Below are 11,093 nucleotides of genomic sequence, written 5' to 3' on the forward strand. Positions count from 1 at the left end.
AGCCACTCCCCTTTAAATACGTCACTCATTGCTTAAAGCCACACCAAACAAACCGGAGAAACCGTAGTTCGAAGTCTGTTCAAGAACATACAATAACGTTTGAGGGTAAACGTGTCGTTCGGTACAAACCGTTCTTCAACGTAGCAAACGTTCAAGCGAACTGAACGCACATCCGGTCTCAGAGCAAAACAGTTTCATTATAATTTTCTCATAAAAATGCCTTTTTCGTTAAGCCTACAGCAAAACAATGCTTCATAAGAAATAAATCATTGTGACTGTGATTAGAAAAAGTCACATTGACTATTTCTATCGTGATGTGCTCAATCAAAAAACGAAACAATGTGAAACATTGCAGATCTTGAATGCATCCAAGTCACAAGCAAGCGTCTTTCTTTTTCCCAACACAGTTGAGCCAAAACCACGCCCCGTTGTTCAGAGGGGCGTTCTACTACGCTCCCATTGGCTAGCTAGCGTTGTCTCACTTACAGGCGATCAGCGCAGAGACATTGGCCTTCCAAGGTAAAGATGGAAAGTGTAATTTAACAATTAGTTGACAACTGTAATGCAGGCCTATTATTATCATGTTTGGTAACATTTTCACATGTATTTATTTTAAGAGTTTCAATGAGTTGTAAAAATGTCTCAGAACTCTGCTGAATTCCTTCAATTGAAGGTCAGATAAGTTTAGCTAGGCTACTTAACGTTACTAGCGCGGTGTTTTAATTTGGTATATTATCATTAGTAGTCTATTATCAGGTAAAAGCATATGCTTATTATTCAACATCTCTCAAATATTTATTAGCTAATAATTCAGTCGAATACGCTATGCTACAGCCATTGAATCTGTCTTTGAGCGTCAAGGCACGTTAATGGCTAGCTCTGTCCACGACATTATGTTATTTTATTTTTCAATCTTGAAATACAGGGGCAAACGTTATTAATGAGTGACTGAAATTTCGCGCAACGTGATATTCACTTCCGGACTTGGAGCGCTCAGCGTTGTAAAACGCTCCTCTTAATAACGGGGCGTGGTTTTGGCTTAACTGAGTTGGGGAAAAGAATTACACAACACAACTTGGTTGTATGATGCCCTTTAATGCATAAGTTTTTACATTACTGTTGGAGCAAACGGATTGCTTGATCGCATGTTGCTATGCATGAACCATTCGGAGTATTGTAGATTGTGCAGGTATAGCCTAACAGTTTTACAAACCTTGTGTAATTTGGTCATCACCAAGTGATAGGACATGGGAAATTCAATCAAGTTTGCTGCAAAACACGAGTTATGAAATGAAACATGACATCTGTATATAGGATTATTCCTATGCAGTGTAGCCAGAGTCTGTAGGTTCTTTTCAGTGCATGTGGTGCCTATCAGATAAAATAAAATACATCTTCTGACATTTTCTAATTTCTTAGTTTGATTTTCATAATACTGCCTTTTATATTCCTTGCGTTAGCCTACTGTCCGTTAACATTTCACAGTTGCAGAAATAATCATTTTCAGATGGATACAACACAGACAGTGTGAACAGACCTCGTGCCACACAGTCAAATTTCCCCCTAGATTAATCCTGGTTTAATTCTGTCTACTGAAGGGCCTTACAGGCAAACGCAGGAGGCAGTCTATAAAAGTATTGAACAATCAATTAATGTTTTCTCACTATTGCCTTTTGAATTTCAACAGTTCCTAATCAAAATCCAAGTTCACTTTTAAGATAACAAATATGGGGTTTTCCTCACTGAAAATGTATCATATTTCATTATGATCAGCTTTGTTATGGCTCTCTATAAAGCTGTTTGTTATGCCCATTATGAAAAGAGGTGGTGACATTGGGGTGGGTTGGTTTGTTAGTGGGATAATGAAGGGGTACACACTGCCATCTACTGTGTAAATAGACCTCTTGTACATGTCCATTCAATGCACACAGGTCATGTCCTTTTTTGGCCTTTCTAGTATGTGTCTGAAACATTTATAAGTGAACCATCCAATTAACACTTTATGAATCAAAATCCTATAGGCTACTACGGGTTAAACGTACCAAACTATGAAAATGTCTGCACTCACTACTGTTAAGTCGCTCTGGATAAGAGTGTCTGCTAAATGACTTAAATGCAAATGGACATTTGTTGTAATAGAATAAGAACTAATACATTTTAAGTTGGTTATGTTTCAAGCAGTTATGAAAAATGTGGGTGTTGCTACACTGTCTATTCACGTGATAAGTCGTGCTACGCCCACTGCACACCCTTGCTTGTTAAACCTGCACTGTTGTAAATGTGAGTTCATGCTTTTGTAACTTATCACCGTCGGGCTATGGTTTGATTGACTCTCTGACTTTGAATGATTATATTTCATAAATTATATTTATTTTATTTTAGAGTGTATTTCCGAGTGTCAAGATGAAGATAGCCGTGCTTGGAGCCACTGGACAGACGGGACAGTATCTGGTGAACCAAGCTCTTCAGCAGGGACACTCTGTTACTGCCATTGTCAGGAACCCAGGGAAATTGACAGTGCAACATGAGAAACTAAAGGTAAATAATGTAATGTCTTGTCTGAGCACCAACTGTATGTCTTTTTACATTTCCTCTGTAATGTACGCAGCAGCAATGTTTTTTATAGAGGCTTTATGAAGTGTGAACCTTACCCCAGGCCTGAGAGAGCCTATACCATAAAACTGCTATTTTCTCTGTTCTGTCAGGTGGTTGAGGGCAATATCTTCTCAGAAGACAGCCTAAAACCTCACTTCCAAGGACAAGATGCAGTTATATCCTGCCTGGGGTTCCCTGCATCCTTTCTCTCCGGAGTCACTGGATACACCTTGTCTATGAGGGCCGCAGTAAATGCCATGAGAGAGGCCAAAGTGAACCGCATTATCACCATGACTTCATGGTACACTGACCGTAAGTAAAGTAAAATATGACTGAGAACATTTGAGAACAACTTGAGAATGTGTTCTCAGTCAACTTACCTGGTAATTTACTTACTTAGGCCTCAATCCACCAAGGGATGAATAGAGCCTCTCTAACCTGGTAAAATAAGGGTTAAATAAACAATGCCATGACTGTATTTCGTTAGTGATCATGTTGCCTTTTTAATGTACAAAGTCAGTTGCGTGTTTTTATCATTGTGAAACAGCATTCCCTTATCTTCTTCTCATTTTCATCCCCATAGCTAACTCTGGCACACAGTCATCTTACCTCATCCGCTTCCTACTGCTGCCAATGATCCGAAGTGTCCTTAGCAATATGTTTGAGATGGAGCACTTTCTGAAGAAGACACAGGATGTTAACTGGACAATTGTCAGGCCGCCGGGTCTCAAGAATTTACCTGCCACAGGTAAGACAGACGAATAGGGTCTAGTTTAGATACACTATATATATATACACTGCTCAAAAAAAATAAAGGGAACACTTAAACAACACAATGTAACTCCAAGTCAATCACACTTCTGTGAAATCAAACTGTCAACTTAGGAAGCAACACTGATTGACAATACATTTCACATGCTGTTGTACAAATGGAATAGACAACAAGGTGGAAATTATAGGCAATTAGCAAGACACCCCCAATAAAGGTGTGGTTCTGCAGGTGGTGACCACAGACCACTTCTCAGTTCCTATGCTTCCTGGCTGATGTTTTGGTCACTTTTGAATGCTGGTGGTGCTTTCACTCTAGTGGTAGCATGAGACGGAGTCTACAACCCACACAAGTGGCTCAGGTAGTGCAACTCATCCAGGATGGCACATCAATGCGAGCTGTGGCAAGAAGGTTTGCTGTGTCTGTCAGCGTAGTGTCCAGAGCATGGAGGCGCTACCAGGAGACAGGCCAGTACATCAGGAGACATTAGGTACCGAGATGAGATCCTCAGAGATCCTCAGACCCCTTGTGAGACCGTTGGCCCTGGGTTCTTCCTAATGCAAGACAATGCTAGACCTCATGTGGCTGGAGTGTGTCAGCAGTTCCTGCAAGAGGAAGGCATTGATGCTATGAACTGGCCCGCCCGTTCCCCAGACCTGAATCCAATTGAGCACATCTGGGACATCATGTCTCGCTCCATCCACCAACACCACGTTGCACCACAGACTGTCCAGGAGTTGGATGCTTTAGTCCAGGTCTGGGAGGAGATCCCTCAGGAGACCATCCGCCACCTCATCAGGAGCATGCCCGGGCGTTGTAGGGAGGTCATACAGGCACGTGGAGGCCACACACACTACTGAGCCTCATTTTGACTTGTTTTAAGGACATTACATCAAAGTTGGATCAGCCTGTAGTGTGGTTTTCCACTTTCATTTTGAGTATGACTCCAAATCCAGACCTAAATTTGATTTCCATTGATCATTTTTGTGTGATTTTGTTGTCAGCACATTCAACTATGTAAAGAAAAAAGTATTTAATAAGAATATTTCATTCATTCAGATCTAGGATGTGTTATTTTAGTGTTCCCTTATTTTTTTGAGCAGTGTATACATATAAATATATCCATATATATATATATATATATATATATATATATATATATATACATTTGTGTAATATATATATATATATATATATATGTATGTGGACAACCCTTCAAATTATTCGATTTGGCTATTTCAGCCACACCCGTTGCTGACCGGGGGAAATAAAATCGAGCACACAGCCATGCAATCTCCATAGACAAACATTGGCAGTAGAATGGCCTTACTGAAGAGCTCGGTGACTTTCAAAGTGGCACCGTTATAGCATGCCACCTTTCCAACAAGTCAGTTTGTCAAATATCTGCCTTGCTAAAGCTGCACAGGTCGACTGTAAGTGCTGTTATTGTGAAGTGGAAAATTCTAGGAGCAACAACAGCTCAGCCGCGAACTGGTATACCACACAAGCTTACAGAACGGGACCGCCTAGTGCTGAAGCACATACCATGTATAAATCATCTGTCCACGGTTGCAACACTCACTACTGAGTTCCAAATTGCCTTTGGAAGCGACGTCAGCACAAGAACTGTTCGTCGGGAGCTTCATGAAATGGGTATCCATAGCCAAGCAGCCACACACAAGCCTAAGATCACCATGTGCAATGCCAAGCATTGGCAGGAGTGGTGTAAAGCTTCTCTGGAGTGATGAATCATGCTTCACCGTGTGGCAGTCCAATGGCAAATCTGGGTTTGGCGGATGCCAGGAGAACGTTACCTGCCCCAATGCATAGTGCCAACTGTAAAGTTTGGTGGAGGAGGAATAATGGTCTGGGGCTGTTTTCCATGGTTCGGGCTAGGCCCCTTAGTTCCAGTGAAGGGAAATCTTAACGCTACAGCATACAATGGAATTCTAGAAGATTCTGTGCTTCCAACTTTGTGGCAACAGTTTGGGGAAGGCCCTTTCCTGTTTCAGCATGACATTGCCCCCATGCACAAAGCGAGGTCAATACAGAAATAGTTTGTCGAGATCAGTGTGGAAGAACTTGACTGGCTTGCACAGTGCCCTGACCTCAACTCCATCAAACACTTTTAGGATGAATTGGAACGCAGTCTGTGAAACAGACCTAATTTCCCTACATCAGTGCCCGACCTCACTAATGTTCTTGTCGCTGAATGGAAGCAAGTCCCTGCAGCAATGTTCCAACATCTAGTGGAAAGCCTTCCCAGAAGAGTGGAGGCTCTTAAAGCAGCAAAAGGGTGACCATCTCCATATTAATGCCCATGATTTTGGAATAAGATGTTGAATAAGAATGTTGTGTATACTGTATTCTTTAGCTGGGTTAAAGGCCAAGTGCAGTCAAAAACATGATTTTCTGTGTTTTATATTTCCACACAATGAGGTTGGAATAATACTGTGAAATTGTGAAAATGATCATAATGCCCTTTTAGTGTAAGAGCTGCTTGAACAGACTGTTGTGGTGGGATGGAGTTTTGGTCTGCCTGGTGATATCAGTAGGTAATAAAATTATTCAATTGAGTTTTGGCCTGCCTGGTGACTTCAGTAGGCAGTAAATTATAAAATAGACCGATAAGAAAGAGAGTTCTAAACCTATTTGCCCATATCAGCTAGTTTTCAGTTTTCCCCTCCCCACTCAGAACACTCTGACAGTCCTAGCAAAATTCTTGCTTGAGAAATTGCTCTTTTTGACCATTTTAATTGAAAAGAATCACTGTAAGGTGCTTAATTGTTACCAAGAAATTATTTGATATTGAGATGAAAACTGTTGCATTGCACCTTTAAAAGATTGTTCTAAAAGACTCCAACATTTTCATTGTTACAGGATTCATTTTGTCATACAGTATGCATGTTTCTAATATATTGACTTACAATAATCACGTAAGTCATCACGTTAGACTGAACCACTTTCAGGTTCAGCAGTAACCCTCCCTGGCTAGCTCTTTACACTCGTACCCATATACAGGTTAAAAATGACATTTGTACACTGATAAGATGATAATCTTGTTTATCCTGTACGTGCTGCCCATCGGTCGCTTCATCAGCTGGCATGGAATCTCACTGCTATGCTGTTGACACCCAGCTGCATATTAAAAACTGCTCCAAGTCCCTCTGATGCATGTGCCCATCTGAACACCTGCCTTGAGGAGATAAAGGCATGGGCGATGCAAAACATCCTTCAACTGAACAGCAGCAAAACCGAGGCCCTACTTGTTGGCACCCCCTACCAGGTCCAGCACTCACCAATAACAGACCTCACCATTGTAGGACAGAACATCACTCTCTCCCCCTTAGTTTCCAATCTGGATGTAAAACTTGATTCCTCCCTGAACTTTGACAGCCACATCAAACAACTGTGTAAATCGTCATTCTATCACCTCAAGAACTTTGCCAAACTCCGTCCCACCCTCACTCAGTCTGATGCAGAGAAGCTCGTCCATGCCTTTATTTCCTCAAGGCTGGACTACTGCAACACACTCTTCATCGGGATCCCAGGCAGGAGTCTCCAGAAGCTCCAAAACATCCTGAACAGCGCTGCCAGGATCCTGATGAGAGTGCAGAAACACCATCACATGACCCCCATCCTAGCATCTCTACACTAGCTCCCTGTCTCATTCTGGATTGTATTCAAAACACTCCTGCTGACTTTCCAGTGTATTCACGAAAACTGCTCTCCCTCCATAACCCCTATCAAGCGATAGCTGAGCTGTGCTCCTTAGGGGATCGAGCATTCAGCTCGACTGCCCCCAGCCTCTGGAATGCTCTCCCTCCCCACCTGAAGGCACCAGACTCTGGGCTCTTTTAAAACAGGACTTAAGACCTTTCTCTTTAGGAAGGCTTTCTGTTGATAGCTGTGCTCCTTGGACAGTTGCCCTGTCTAGTTATGTCCATTATTATTATACTTTTTTACTATTTGTTTTTTTATCTTTTATTTTTTGCACTTTGAGACTATTCCATATAATGAAAAGCACTTTACAAAATACATTATTATTATTATTATAAGCACCTAAATTGGAATGCAGTTGCTATGAGACAATCACCCTCCTTTATGTTTCAGATGTCAGAGCTGAGGGTCTCTGCTTCACAGCGCAGTATTGGTTTTGACTGACAGCGGTTCTGAACTTGAGCACCATGCACGGCAGAAGTTGCCCTCATCCCTTTTGCAAATGTTTTGTTTTCTGAGCAAAGGAAAATAACTGAAGATTGAAGATTATAATAAATACCGCTTTGATGTCATAAAAGCAAGCCAATGTGTCAACGTTTATGAGCACTATGCTTGATGTACAGTTACAAGATGACATGGCGTCTTACCCTGAATTGTTCTGAACAGAATGAGCCTATGTTTGTTGTATTGTGAAGAAATTTGGCAGGGAACACGCATCTGAATGCAGTTGTGACTCTATCCTATTCGGACCAAAATTACCATCTTGCTTCTCTGAATTGCCTCGTGAAAGCTCGTATTTTGTAACTTAGCTAGCCGTGTTGGCAATAGAACACACTTTCAAATGATGCCCACCTGACTCAGATTGCGATTTATAATGGACCGTTATTGGAATGTGTAAACAACAAGAGTAATTGTGTGATGGGGGGGATGCAGTGCTCTGTTCCAAACAAAACAATTACAAGTGTGCTTGCTCTAGTTCCTCAACAGCACAGCTAGGGGAGTTCAAAATATCACCTTATAGTTGAAGACACTTTGAGTCATAAAAGTACATTGAAATTACATAGGAACTCTGCACACTTTAGAGAGGTGTGTGGCCACTTGGAGACACCACTTAGACCTCTCACTCAAACCCTTGTCATTGTTTAGTCTTATGTTGCACCTACCCCAAATTACCATGAATATTCTTATGTTACTAAATGTATCCAGAGTATTTTCAGATTTGGTTGATCAACAAATGTGGCACCAAGTACAGTAAATGTAAAGTGCACATAAAATCAGAAGCGTAATGTTTGGACTCGATGTCAGACAGCTCGATGTCAGACAGCTAATCTGTCTTGTGTCAGATTAGCTGTTTTGTCCTCATTTTAGGATAATGATTTTCCCATAATCTCCAAACATTTCCCTTTGATTGCTACCATAGTTATGTATAAGCTTTCCATATTTCTTCTCTAAGAAACATTTAAATTTTGATCTATCCATATAGCCAATTCCTACGAGTGTAAGTGTTTAATTTAGGGTCATAGTTCAGCTACTACCACAAGTCCCTGCACTTTTCTCAGAAGACTTAGTGAAATGGACCTCTTATCCAATCATAATGATGATGGGAACAAATGGATCTCTATTTACTTTATTCTTTTCACCAGGTAAAGAGTTCCTTACCCACGAGGGCTACTTTGTTCCTGACTCCAATGGCCTGCCTGTAGGAAGTGCTGTAGGAAGGGGTGATGTGGCTCGTTTCATGCTCTTCCTCCTCAACACTGATGTCTGGTTCAACAAAGCGGTTGCCATCACAACCAAAAATGAATGAAATGCTATCAATGTTCTGTTTGCGTCAGCCTTTAATTGTAATATTGTTTACCATCTTGTGCTATTTTCATTATTGTGAACATTTTATTAAATGTAATTTCTGCTGGTTTGAGCAAAATGTGTCAATGTTTTTATTCCATTTATGATGTGGAGTTTGTTACCCTATAAAGACTTAAGCTATATTTATGTGACTTGGCATGAAGCAAACATTTAAAATGGTAGAAAAGTAATTGAAGGTCTAGGACCTCTTTAAAAAAGAAATTACATAATTTAAGTATTTTGCACAATTACAGTGCATTCACAAAGTATTTAGACCCCTTGACTTTTTCCACATTTTGTTACTTTACAGCCTTATTCTAAAGTGGTTTATATAGTTTATCCCCTCTGCAATCTACACACAATATCCTATAATGACAAATCAATAACAGGTTTTTATACATTTTTGCAAATGTATAAAAAAAATACTTAAATATCACATTTACATAGGTATCCAGACCCTTTACTAAGTACTTTGTTAAGGCACCTTTGGCAGCAATTACAGCCTCGAGTCTTCCGGGGTATGACTCTACAAGCTTGGCACACCTGTTTCTCCCATTCTTCTGTGCAGATCCTCTCAAGCTCTGTCAGGTTGGATGGGGAGTGTCACTGCACAGCTATTTTCAGGTCTCTCCAGAGATATTCGATCGGGTTCAAGTCCGGGCTCTGGCTGGGCCACTCTTGGACATTCCGAGACTTGTCCCGAAGCCAATCTTGTGTTGTCTTGGCTGTGTGCTTTGGGTCGTTGTCCTGTTGGAAGGATAATTTTCGCCCAGTCTGAGGTCCTGAGCACTCTGGAGCGGGTCTTCATCAAGAACCTGTCTGTACTTTGCTCTGTTCATCTTACCCTCGATCCTGACTAGCCTCCCAGTCCCTGCCGCTGAAAAACATCCCCACAGCATGATGCTGCCACCACCGTGCCAGGTTTCCTCCAGACGTGACACTAGTCATTCAGGCAAAATAGTTCAATCTTGGTTTCATCAGACCAGAGAATCTCGTTTCTCATGGTCTGAGAGTCTTTAGGCAAACTCCAAGCAGGCTGTCATGTGCCTTTTACTGAGGAGTGGCTTCCGTCTGTCCACTCTACCATAAAGTGCTGATTGGTGGAGTGCTGCAGAGATGGTTGTCCTTCTGGAAAGTTCTACCATCTCCATAGGGGATCTCTGGAGCTCTGTCAGAGTGACCTTCGGGTTCTTGCTCACCTCCCTGACAAAGGCCCTTCTCCCCCGATTGCTCAGTTTGGCCAGGCAGCCAGCTCTAGGAAGAGTCTTGGTGGTTGCAGACTTCTTTCATTTAAGAATGATTGAGACCACTGTTCTTGGGGACCTTCAATGCTGCAGACATTTTTTGGTACCCTTGCCCAGATCTGTGCCTCGACACAATCATGTCTCGGAGTTCTACAGGCAATTCCTTCAACCTCATGGCTAGGATTTTGCTCTGACATGCACTTTCAACTGTGGGACCTTATATAGACAGGTATATGCCTTTACAAATCATGTCCAATCGATTGAATTTACCACAAGTGGACTCCAATCAACTGTAGAAACATCTCAAGGATGATCAATGGAAACAGGATGCACCTGAGCTCAAGTTCGAGTCTCATAGCAAAGGGTCTAAATACTTATATAAATAAGGTATGTTTTTTATATTTAATAATTTAGTTAAAATTTCTAAAAAAAAAACAGTTTTTGCTTTGTCAAGGGGATTCTGTGTAGATTGATGAGGGAAAAAAAGTATTTTATCAATTTTAGAATAAAGCTGTCTGGGGTCGGAATACTTTCCCGAATGAGCTGTATGTTCATGGTAAATCTGCACTATGAAGGTATTGTCATAAATTATTGTTACCACATGGGGGCATTACCGTATCATAAACTGTCATCATTACTGTGAGTATACAACTTTTTGGACTCACTTAATATGGTGTAAAATAGCATATTTTCCATTTTGTAGTTGTTCATCATTAATGCTAGTCAGATATTATTGATTAATTGAATACTGTAATACGTTAACACATTTTGAAAATAATTAACAAATGTTTGCCCAGGTAGGTCAGCATTCTGCATGTAGGTGTGTAATTGACCAAAGGTTCCTGGTGCAGGTGTGAATGTCGGTCAGTAAGGAGCTCACTGTTCTGTCAAAGGATCATTTGATTGACCCAGTACATAAA

The 11,093-nt window shown here is 41.1% G+C and overlaps 1 protein-coding gene across 2 annotated transcripts; it reads left to right on the forward strand.

The window, feature by feature from the left end:
- The first annotated feature begins 413 nt into the window (after nucleotides 1-413).
- LOC112232832 (flavin reductase (NADPH)) lies at nucleotides 414-9,002 on the forward strand. Of its 2 annotated transcripts, none has more exons than XM_024400075.1 (5): nucleotides 414-519; nucleotides 2,383-2,538; nucleotides 2,706-2,907; nucleotides 3,179-3,343; nucleotides 8,728-9,002. In XM_024400075.1, exons 2-5 carry the CDS (start codon nucleotides 2,404-2,406, stop codon nucleotides 8,889-8,891), a joined length of 666 nt encoding a protein of 221 aa, XP_024255843.1. In that variant the 5' UTR covers nucleotides 414-519; nucleotides 2,383-2,403; the 3' UTR covers nucleotides 8,892-9,002. The 2 variants fall into 2 exon arrangements, with proteins under 2 accessions (XP_024255843.1, XP_024255844.1); XM_024400076.2 differs by lacking the exon at nucleotides 414-519 and adding an exon at nucleotides 2,241-2,280.
- The last annotated feature ends 2,091 nt before the right edge of the window (nucleotides 9,003-11,093 follow it).

The sequence above is a fragment of the Oncorhynchus tshawytscha genome, linkage group LG04 (genome assembly GCF_018296145.1).
Source record: "Oncorhynchus tshawytscha isolate Ot180627B linkage group LG04, Otsh_v2.0, whole genome shotgun sequence".
Taxonomy (NCBI): Eukaryota; Metazoa; Chordata; class Actinopteri; order Salmoniformes; family Salmonidae; genus Oncorhynchus; species Oncorhynchus tshawytscha.